General features: G+C 34.9%; 1 protein-coding gene across 1 annotated transcript in view; it reads right to left on the bottom strand.

Annotated features, from left to right (window-relative positions):
* Positions 1 to 12,142, bottom strand: part of FBXL5 (F-box and leucine rich repeat protein 5) — a 49,762-nt gene that overhangs the window by 15,384 nt on the left and 22,236 nt on the right. The window contains exons 5-9 of the mRNA XM_020992978.2: positions 11,198 to 11,380; positions 9,056 to 9,181; positions 2,909 to 3,057; positions 2,516 to 2,598; positions 1,569 to 2,294 (exon numbers count right to left, since the gene is read on the bottom strand). Of these exons, the coding sequence (XP_020848637.1) occupies positions 1,569 to 2,294; positions 2,516 to 2,598; positions 2,909 to 3,057; positions 9,056 to 9,181; positions 11,198 to 11,380 (1,267 nt within the window). The remainder of the gene's footprint in view (positions 1 to 1,568; positions 2,295 to 2,515; positions 2,599 to 2,908; positions 3,058 to 9,055; positions 9,182 to 11,197; positions 11,381 to 12,142) is intronic.

The following is a 12,142-nucleotide window of genomic DNA, read 5'->3' as shown; positions in this document are numbered from 1 at the left end:
GCACGTGTAAAATTAATTTGGCAGTGTGTACAGTGCCAAGAAGTGCGTTTTATCTTGCAAAATAATTCTAATTAAGTTTATTGTGAAAAATTTCAATAGCAGATCTGAATGCATCTTTAAAAGCATTTTCTGGCTACTACAAGATTTTTTTTGAAAACTGTTCTCAAGTGAAGTTTTATGATAAAACATACATTTGTTTTCAATAGCTGCTCTGCCCAAAGCCTAAATGACTTACATTTCAGCAAACAGTAATCTTCAAAAATCTAAACTGAATAAACAATGAAAAGTTGTTCAATATCCACTAGTTCTCACATCAAGGTAATTAACCAACCAACACAGGGATGCAATGGGATGCTAAAGTGTAACTCAAATAACAGGCAGCACCAATTTATAAGATTAGCACAAAGCAGTCCCAATTGACTCAGTGGAAGCTTACACCTCCCTCAGACTGCTATTTTAATTGCTCTGATTTATACTATACTTCTGTAAAGGAAAATTTCATTAGATCTTATCATCTAACCACAAACATTTAAGTTCAAGCACTGATTTATTTTTTAGTTACTGATACATCCAAAGAAAGAATTGACAGTCTAAATGCAGATCAAAGCATACTATTTTTCACTTTATTTGTATTTTTTTCTTTTGGACTGTGTCTTCTCTCACAACACAACTAATATGGAAATGTTTTGTAATGCTGAATATGTATCACATATCAAATTGCTTACCGTCTCAGGGAAAGGGAAGGCAAAGGAGAAGAGAGAAAATATGGAACTCTAAATTTTTCAAAAATGAGTGTTAAAAACTGTCTTAACATGTAATTGGGAGAAAAATAAAATACTATTTTTTTTTTAAAAATTAAGTTATCGACAATGTTAAATATTTCCTCAAATAAAATATAAATATGGTGAAGTCTATCACAAATACCTTCACTACCAAAGAGTGATATCATACGCCCATTCAGGCATGAAAATTAGTATATTATGGCCAAACATAGAATACAAACTTTAGCCTGGGCTAGTTTACTTCCAATCTAGAAACTGCTACTGAAAGTTACAACAGGAATTATGGCTTTCAGAGACTGTCCAACACATAGGGGCCCTTCACAACATGTCCTCCATTATACAATACATTAACCCATCTTACTAAAGTATATAAAAACTGGATTGGTAATTCAGTTATAAGCATAGCCAATTTAATATTTTTAAGGTCAATATAAACAAAATACTATTCAGAAAATAGTTTAAGGTGATTTTTACACTATAAAAGTATTTGCTCATTACAAAAGGATTCTACCAGATGATTCCTTTAAGGTGCAATGAACACAGGATTTAATTTACAAAGACTGAACTTACAAATAACTTTTTAGGAATACATAAATTACGCACAATACAGCATACCTGTAACACAGATCATCTTAGAAGGGGCCACAAATTTCGGTAGACTTTGGTAGACATTTTGATACTACTGACGACCATGTTATATCATTTCAACATTCATCAGAACTTCTGAACTGAACAGTTCTGGCTCAGCTCTTGCTACTTTCTAACATTCTACAATTAGTTACCTACCTGAGACCATGATCTGTGATCTGATAACAGCCAGATAAACTGAGAAAAAGAAGTACACGTCCAGTCTCTTGATCAGATTTTTCACTCCCAGAGTAAAGTAAGTCTTTTCCCACAGACTGTCTAGTCCTTGTTGCTTTTCCACAGAGTGTAGAAGATTCTGGGAGTGAGGGTATAGTTCTTAATGTGGTCCCAGTACAACAAAATGCATGACCACAATATGTGAAGGCAGGAGAAGCACAATGCTGCTGCCAACAAACACTAGTCCTTAGTCCAACAATGTCCTTATTATAGCAACCAGAAGTTGAACAACTGATATTAGATGCTGTTTCCATCACAGAAAGACCTTCAACATTTCTATGTCTCCATTCTACAGCATCCTCAATATCAGCCAAATCTTCAGCATCTAACATCCACACATAAGCAGAACTGAAATTTTCAGAAGAAACAGGTTTAGTCCAGTGGTGTTCATTATCTACTTCTCTGCCAAGACTTTCATTAGTTATATCATGCAAACAAGCATATCGGCTGGTAGACTGCATGGTAATGTCTTTATTTCTCCATGTAGTCGATGTGCTTTTGTTTCTACAAGTCTTCAGAATGCCACCTTTATGAGATGAGAGGATTCCCAAAGCTCTGGAAATCTTCTCTAAAGCCACATCTGTAATTTTCTCGCAACCTGAGAGATCAAGATGTCGAAGACTCTGGCAGCAACCAAGCCAAGACCAACTACAACATAAAGTTAAACACTTATTAGTCAAAGAACTTTTTTTAAATTACAAAAATAATTAACAGTCTATGTAAACCAAAATATTCTAACAGTAGTAAAATTCAAATGGTACATATCCTGATAGAAAACAAATCACAGTTTAAATCACTGGGTACACTACAAAAAGAAAAATGTATTACTTTCATAATATGGATACTTTGAAAATTGAAAAATAACTTACCTGTCAAATGCAGAGTCTGAGATATCAGTTTGGGTAAGATCTAAATGTTCCAGGTTAGGGCAAAACTCTAAAATCTGCCTAACCTATAAAAGAAAGGAGGGAATAAGAATTTTTAAGTAAAACATTCAGGCTTTATGATTCTAAGGCAAAAGAGAATAGGTATCTTTATAACAATGATTTAAACTCAACTTTCTGCTCATTAAGACATACAGACATATATATTTATACCATTTTAGAACTAAAAGGAACCTCAGATGTTTAGTCCAAATCTATACTTAAAACAAAAACAAATCTATACCACCTCACTGACTGAAGATTTCCAGTTGTATAAAGTTATTATTACTACTAAAGGCATTTGTTCATAACCATCTAATGATACTGACTGATGCTCACCATTTTACTGGAAACTGCAGAGCTATACGCCAGTACTAAAGTTTTTACAGATGTGCCAACATGCGGGAGAACATTTTGAATTAAGCCACGTAGTAAACGTTTTTCCATTTGTGCAATATTGATGGCAATTGATTCTTCTACAGACTCTTCTGTAAAAAAAAAATTTAATTCTTAAAGACATGGTAATTTTAAGTGATACATATTAAATGACTTTAAACAAATGTGAGATGAGCAATAATACTTTGCATTTCTATCATTCATAATTTCTTAAGTCTTTCCAAAGGCCAGAGTATGTTATATACTATGCTGGTAGCACACTTAATATTTAAAAAACAATATCTGTAATGAAGGTAAAAAGCATGAACAAAATATTTTTGTCATTTACAACATAACTTAGAAAGTATTTAATTAAATTAGTCAATTATCATTAAACAGTTCTGTAACAGAAAAAAGAACCAATTATTTAACTTCCAACCTTGGCCTATTAATTTTCTTCCCTTGACTATCTTAAAATTAGCTATCATTCAAGATAGATCTCATATCTATCGGTGGAGCTGGGAACTGGTCCAAACATTCTGGAGAATAATATGGAACTATGCCCAAAGGGCTATAAAACTGTCCATGCCCTTTGACCCAGCAACACCACTACTAGAGATCAATCAGAGAAAAAGGAAAAGGACCTAACTGTACAACTCTTTTTGTAATGGCAAAGAAGTGGAAATTGAGGGAATACCCATCAATTAGGGAATGGCCGAACAAGTTGTAGCATAGGCTTGTCATGGAATGCTACTGTGCTATAAGAAACAACGAGCAGGATGCTTTCTGAAAAACCTGGGAAGACTTACATAAACTAATACAAAGTATAGTGAGCTGAACCAGAGAACACAGTATACAATAAGACCAATATTGTGACGATGAGCAACTATGAAAGATTTAGCTACTCTGATCAATACACTGATCCAAGACCTTTCCAAAGTACACATGATGAAAAATGTTATCCATCTCCAGAGAGAGAACTGATGGAATTGAAGTGGTTTTTCTTGCTTTCTATTTGCAACATGACTGATGTAGAAATGTTTTTAATGACTTCATATGTATAATGGGCATTGTTTCTTGCCTTCTCAGTACAGAAGAGTAGAGAAAGGGAAACAATTTGGAATAGAAAATAAAATTTTCTTTAAAAAAAAGATCTTACAGAATCATAGATTATTTGGGTTAGAAGGGAATAAAAAGCACTTAATTCAACTCCTTTACAGATGGGGAAACTGAAACAAGATGCAAACACCTACATACAATCAAGATATACATAGCATAAACTTGAGATAATCTCAGAGAGAGAAGACACTAATATTAAGAAAGACCTGGAAAGGCTTCTTACAGGAGATGGGACTTTGGTGGTGGTTGTCTTCCTTCGTTCTCAAAAAGAACCAAAATCACATTGCTCTGTTAGGGTTACGGTACAGTGTGTCCAACTATGACTGATCAGACCAATATTAAATCAGAAGGCTCTACCACAAGTAGAACAGTGGGAGTGTAGATGTTTCTTAATTTGCACAACTCATGTTTCATTTGAGTTATTGCAATTCTGCATTGCTCATAAGGCACAGTGGCCTTCTTTGATGAAGGCACGCCACGCTGGGCGTTCCTGTTCCAGGATCTCCCATATCACGCAACTGATCCCACAGTTCTTCAGAGAGACCTTGAAAGTGTCCCTATATTGCTTCTTCTGACCTCCAGGTAAGCACTTGCCTTATGTGAGTTCTTCATAAAATAGTCTTTTAGGCAAACATACATTTGGCATTTCAACAACATGGCCAGTCCATTGGAGTTGTGCTCTCTGCAGTAGAGTCTGAACTTGACAGTTCAGCTCAAGAAAGGACCTCAGTGTCAGATACCTCATTTTGCCAAGTGATCTTCAGAATCTTCCTAAGACAATTCAAATGAAAGTGATTCAAGTTTCCTGGCATGGTGCTGGCATACCCTCCAGGTTTCCTAGGCATCCAACAATGAGGTCAGTACAACAACTCTGGAGACCTTCAGTGTGGTAGGCAGTCTAATACCTCTTCTCTCCCATACTTTCTTTCAGAGCATCCCAAACACTGAGGTAGGCTGGCAAAGTGTGCATCAACCTCAGTATGTATGTGTACAGCCTAGTAAGTATACTGCCAAGGCAAGTGAACTTATCTACAGTATCCAAAGTTTCTCCATTTGCTGTAACTGATGGTTCCTTGTATAGATGCTGTGATACTGGCTGGTGGAGAACCTCTGTTTTCTTGGTGTTGTTAGGCTAAAATTAACACAAGCAGCAGAGAATCGATCCATATTTTATAGCGTCTCAGCCTCAGAGGCTGTACTGAGTGCACAATCATCTGTGAACAAAAAGTCATGTACCAACTCTCCCTCCACTTGGCTTATAGCCTTTTCAAGTTAAATAATTTACCATCAATGTGGTAAGGAGGTGACCTTGATGACATTTTTGTCCTTGTTGAAGTTATCCAACAACATTACTAAAAATATCATAGAAACAAGCAGACATATCTGCTTCACTCCATTAGTGACTAAGAAAGTGTGAGATCATCATCCATTATTCAGAACCCAGGCAAGCATACCATCATGAAACTGACATACTATACTGACAAACTTCTCCAGGCAAACAAATTTTGCCATTATTTTCCACAAGCCTCATGACTGACAGTATCAAAGACCTTGGTCAGATTGATGAATCTGTTGTGTACAGACTTCTGTTCTGCTCCTCGCATTTCTCCTGAGGTTGTTGGGTAGCAAACACCATACTGACTATTCCTTGGACCTTTCTGAAGCTACACTAGCTCCCAGGTAAATGTAGATGACCACCTTCCAGGTGAAGGATTACTCCATTAAGGACTCTAGAAAGAATCTTGCCAGCAATGAATGACTAAGAGAGAGACATTCCCCTCACCCTGATTGTCACAAGAAAACCTATTTCCTTTTCCTTTATAGAGATGGAAAACAGAAGCATCACTGAACTCCTGGCACTTTCTTCCTGCCATGTAACCCAGAAAATTTCAGTCACCTTTTGGATGAGCTGTGGACCCCCTGCCTTGTAAAGTTCAGCTGGAATAGAATCAGTACCAGGCACTTGGCCACATAAGAGGAGCCTAACAGCATTCCAAACTTCTTCAGTTGGAAGTTTGGCTAGAGAGGGACTAACTGCATCCTGAGGTACACAGTCAATGGCTTTAGCACTGACTGATGACAATCTGTTGAGAACACTGAAAATGTTCAGCCCATCTCTCCAGGATTATACTCTAATCAATGTGACTCCATCAGTACTGAGTACTTCAGATGCACCATAGGTCTTTGGCCTATAAAAAGCCTTCAGGGCATCATAAAAGTGCTTTGGATGGTTATTATCAATGTAAAATCTAATTTCATCTACGTTTGTACCGAGCCAAGAATCTTCCATCTCTCTAAGTTTCACTTGCACTTTATTTTTGATGAAGTTAAACGTTGCCTTCTTAGAAACAGATGAATTATTCTGCTGATAAACCCTAGGGAATCACGTCTTTCATTTAGCAGCATCTGAATTTCCACGACATTTTCATCAAATGGGTCTTGACGTCTATGAGTGTTCTGGCCCTGATGAGTAAATGCAATGCTGTATACCAAATCTCTAAAAGCTGCCCATTCCTTTTGTTTCACTGTTGCCAACCGTATGTTAGCTCTGCTTACCCTCCAAGTGAGCAACAAACTGTTCAAACTCAGAGAAACACTCTAATCTATTGCTGTTAAGTCTTCTGGTAGTTGTCTTGGCTTACGTCTGCAGCTTTTGTTATATGTGAATATTTAGCTTAGAGAGGATAAGTCTATGATCAGTACAGCACTCTGCATTACATATTGCCCTGGCACTCTCATCCTGTCTCTTCTTACAAACAGAAGATAGTGTTGGTGATGAGAAGGGTCACGAGATGCTCAAGTCTTAAGTAGCAAGTAGATGCCATTTCCGACTGCATTCCTCCCAATGACTCCCTGCCATGTCTGATAGTCTGTGCCTGCTCTGGCATTAAAGTCACTCAGAATTATAAGCTTCTCCTCTTTCAGCACATCAACGCTAAGTGCCTCCATGTCTTTATAAAATTTTTCTTTGACCTCAGCAGGGTTCATCATGGTGGGAGCATACACACTAATGATAGTGGCATGGCACTTTTCTACGATGGCAATTGCAACATCACGAGCCTGTTGTTCACTCCTTTTGGGAAGCACACAAAGTCTCTGACTAGATTAGTCTTGATCGCAAAACCTATGCCAGCTTCACAGAACACCCCATCACTGCAGCCACTCCAGAAAAACATGCAGCCAGCTCTGACTTTGGTAAGCTGACCTTCGTTTGCCAGCCTTGTTTCACTCAGGGATATTATTTGGATGCGATATTGCTGAGTTGTCTCACAACAAGAGCTGATCATCTTTCAGGTCTACTGGACACAGTACTGACGGTTAATGGAATCATCAAGCTAAGACTTGAAGGAAGCCAGGGAAACCGGAAAGTGGAAGTGAGGAATGAGAGAGTTCCAAGAATGGGAGACAACCAGTGAAAATGCCTGGAGTCTGAAAATATGTAAATTAAGAAAAAACTAACAATTTTAGGTAATCAAAAAAAATCTCTGAAATAGTTCATGAAGCAGTATGACCAACAAGTTGAAATCAAAAAGAAACACAGGGGTTTTAGTTAATAAGAAGATAAGTATAAATTATTTTAAAAGTGACTTAGAAAGTTTAAGTAAAAGGGTAAAAACTGATGGTATCTGAATACAGATTGAAACAGATATCTAGAGGGGTACAAAAGTCTTCTAAATTCAGAAACAGAAGACTAAGACAATAGGGAGCGGGGAGAGGATAAGGGAGGGATTTTTAGAGGGAACTCTACTCACATCATATTCGGATTAAAGAGAGAACAACATATACATTTAAAAGGGAATAAAAGTCTTCTAAATTTATAAAGAAATAAGTGGGGGAGGGAATTGAATGGTGAGATATAGAAGAGTGTCTAGATTAACGGGAATGGGAAAAAGAGGGAAAGAAAAGATGGACAGCTCTAAACACAATGTGTAATATTTATTATATAGGCTTTCTTGAAATGGAATTTATTGTTGTATATTTCGAATCCTCTCTTCCATTCCGCTGTGCACGTGGCAAAGCTTTTTTTAAGTTTTAGCATTTAAGCTTAAAATAAATTAATTTTAAAAAGAAAAGAAAAAAAAATTAAACAGTGATCTACCTGCCCTGGAGTGAAAAGGACCTGAGTTCAAATGTGACCTCAGACACCTAACACTAGCTATGTGACCCTGGGCAAGTCACTTAATCCTGTCTCGCCAAAAACAAAAAAGCCACTCAACAATGATCACTATTTTATAGGTCACGATAGCTTCATAACCTCAAACAAGTGTCATTTTCTCAGTCCTTCAACTTACTCACCACTCAGAGTAAGAAACAGTCTCTTTTCTTACCTACTTTCTAACAGAAAAATAAAGATAAATGTAATTGGATGTTATGACACTTCAAACACATTGGAAGAAAAACATTTAAACACAAAATAGTTACAATGTTAATGATAATTTTATAGATCATGTGACTCTAAGGCTAAGACTGAAGTGATATCTCAACTATTTAGAAGTATCTGTCTTCCAAAACGTTATCAAAAAATTTCCCCACTTCTTCAGTTGAATGTACTAAAACAAGAATGTTATTCCATCTTCACAAGCAACTGAGTTCTCTTCCAGACAAAACAAGGAGAACAGCTTAATTAATGAACTGAACTATAAATTTGATTTTATTCAGGGGGAAAAAATAATTGGGTTTCTTAGGACTCTTTCTGTCTGATGCAGTTATAAGCACATCTTTCAATGACTCTATTCTAAACTGTTACTGGAGTAACAAGTTTCATAGTTAAAATAATAGTATTAGTATCTTACTAGGTTTAAAGCAAATTTTATTATACAAAAACACGGCTACAAAACAATTCTGTATTGACAAAACTATTTTCATTAAGCAATGATAAAACTTTAATTTGTTTATGTAATCACCTAAGTTAAAAACCTTTAAGACGCAAAACAATTTGTGAAAGAACAGAATACCATACAAAAATTAATTTTTGTCCACAATTTGGCTTACCAGATTCATCTATATCAGCATCTTCATCCCATTCCTGAAAAGCTCGGCTTTCATCTTTTCTATTTTTCACCCATTCCTCATCAGGTTCAGTATCAAGTTCAGTTGCTGGACCACTATACCAGTCACCTTCTCAACAAAAGGAAAGAAGAGGGAAAAAATAAGTGCAGACAAAAGGAAAGAACAGGAAAAGAATAAGTGCAGACAACAAATCCCATTACAACAAACATCACTGCCCAATGAAAAAATTTTGAAGGAGACTTCTGTGTTACAGAGAGTGGCCCATCAATTTCAAGCAATATATCAAAATTCCAGTTCAACAAATGATTTGGATAGTTCACTGAAGCTCAATGTAACAGGATCTGACCTTTAGCACTTTCATATGTTCAACATGAAATGTTAGTACAGGAAAAATTAACTAATAATGTATTTAGGGTATACGCCTGTTCCTTTTGAAGGTTTGCAAATTTCCAAAAAATATATAAACATATACTTGTCTGCATTCTTTTATTTTTGAAGAGTTTGGACTTTTTTTTGGTTTGTTCTAACTTGAAAAGCAGAACAGCTATAATCCCATTCCTATGGGTAACCATATCAATACAGTAGTAATCTTACATGCAATCTTAGAAGTCAATGAAAGTGACCTAACCTCTGACCCCTACTGGTGAAAACTGTGGCTGCATACTGGCCATGGCAGTAGTACCCCAATATGCTGGTGTAGATACACAAAGGCAGGAGTTTCTGGTCTGCAGTGAATTGTTCAGGAAAACAGAAGTAGATGGGTACAGAGGTCAAAGGGGAAGATAAAAGGAAAAGCTAAAGTTCTAGCAGAACATACTGCAATTACTATTTTAATACAAGCATATGATGTCTGTACAGCTAAAATCTATCATGTAATTTAAGTTTTGTGAACTATTTTAATAGTGTATATATCCAAGATGACCAATTTGCTTGAAGAATCAAATAAAACTATTACATCTTAAATAAAATTTTTGATTAAGCTAATTCAAAAGAAGCAAGACTGTAGGTCACATAGGAATTAACTATCTTTATGTTAGCCCTGTGTTTAAGGACATATATAACATGGCTCAAATAACTTAAAATATTAGACTTCAAAGAAACCTTTATATCATATGGCATCTAATTTGTCTGGGACACTGATTAAACATTTCAAAAGATCTATATATAGACAAAGTGTCCAGTGTATTTGCCTTTTTTGATCCATCATTCATTATTTCATTACTATATATGCCAAGAGAAATAAAGTTAATCAGGAAAATTGTCTCCAAAGAAAAAGATCTTCATGTATCAATCTAAATAATTTAGTATAAATATCTAAAAGAATGACTATGTAGCATATTTACAAAATGCCCCAAATGACTCTTAATTATTGTCACAGAATATATAATTTCCAAGATTTTTTAAAATTGAATTAAACATCTACAATAAGAAAGGAATCAAAAATATAATTGGGTTATGTATATGCTCACATATACACAATTAGGTAAGAAAACATTTTCAACGTTAACTATCACAATTACCTAGTAAACCAAATGGTTACAAAATTTACAAATGTGAATCTAAAGCTAAAATATACTCACCTAGAGAAGCAATATTTAAATTATTTTTAAGTGAAAGAGAAAAAAAATGTAGTTCACATTATGCTCCATTTTATCTTATGCCTGTATGGAGTCCTCATGAAAAGACCAAACTTTCTATAATGTACTGATGCAAAAGGGATTAAGTTATCATAAAAAATTTAATTTCAAATCAAATGTTTTGCATGAAAAATGATGCATCAACATAAACAATGACATTCAAAAGTAAAAATACTAAGTAACATTATTTTGGAATACCACTAAATTCTATGCCATTCTTCCCCAAGAGCTATCTATATCTGACTTCTTAATTTAACAGAATTTCTATTTTGAATCAATATTCAGCTTCTTCCAATTATTTTAAACTGATACTAATGTATTTTAATTTTTATTTAATTTTAAAATAATTGAAAAATACATCTATTTTATGAAATTGGTTTGTGAGATGGAGATTTTTCCCACTTTACCTTTTTTTGTTTAAAAATGCATCTTATCTCTAAAAACAGCTTAAGCAAATATTTTTATAAAAATAAAGTGTATCACTTACCTCTAGCCCAGTGAACAGGGTAAAGATGCTTCCAGAGAGATCCAGTTTTAGCCAGCTGAGACCATTTAGTGCTAACTTGACTGCATCGACACAACTCCTGAGGATTAAGATAACTGAAAATTGTCAGCATTACTTCAGGAGGAAGATGGGTAATATTTGTGGAGTAATCTGGTACTTCAGTTTCTGGAAGAAGAAAAAAAAATACAACCACTCAACACTAAAGCCTTTAAGAAATGAAAAGCAAAAAACACAATAATATAATTCTACATATAAAAACCAATGCCTGAAGTTGGATTCCTCCTGCCTGTAAGGTGTACAAATGAAACAATATGCATCAGAGGTACCATGAGAATGCTTAACTTGCTAGGGATCTGTAGGGTCAAAGTACTATGACATAAGTAATACTTATTAATGGGATGCACAATTATGAAGAAACTGAGTTAACTTCCTTTTACAAAGGCGTCAGAGGAAAACAATCTTCACTTTATGATATAGACAGTAGTATCATTTGAAAAAGGAACAAGACAGGTTGTACAGCTTTAAAGACAGACAAGCCTTTATTAAAACAAACATGTGTCAAGTGTGCCAAATCATGAAATCCAAAAACTGAATCCCTTTATTTACTGGATGCTTAACCAGATTCTGTCATTAACAATTACTTTTCAAAATTAAACAAGCTAAAATCATATTAATATATTCTGATCTTTGTATAAAATCTCATATATCACGTTCTGCCAAGTTACTGTTTTTCAATGTAATTGTAACATGAACAATTTCATATATCAAGTCTATAATTTTAATAATGACAGTTTCTCAGGAAGGATGAAAAATATGATACGAAATGCAACATAAATATAAAAACTTCACCTTATAAATTATATCAAGAATTGACTAGATTCTATAACTGACTAGACTCAGAAAATAACCTAAAGAGTATATCTACAT

This window comes from Phascolarctos cinereus, unplaced genomic scaffold, assembly GCF_003287225.1.
Source record: "Phascolarctos cinereus isolate Bilbo 61053 unplaced genomic scaffold, phaCin_HiC Scaffold_9;HRSCAF=440, whole genome shotgun sequence".
Classification (NCBI taxonomy): domain Eukaryota; kingdom Metazoa; phylum Chordata; class Mammalia; order Diprotodontia; family Phascolarctidae; genus Phascolarctos; species Phascolarctos cinereus.
The sequence above is the reverse complement of the archived record's forward strand: the minus strand, read 5'-3'. Positions and strand labels throughout refer to the sequence as shown.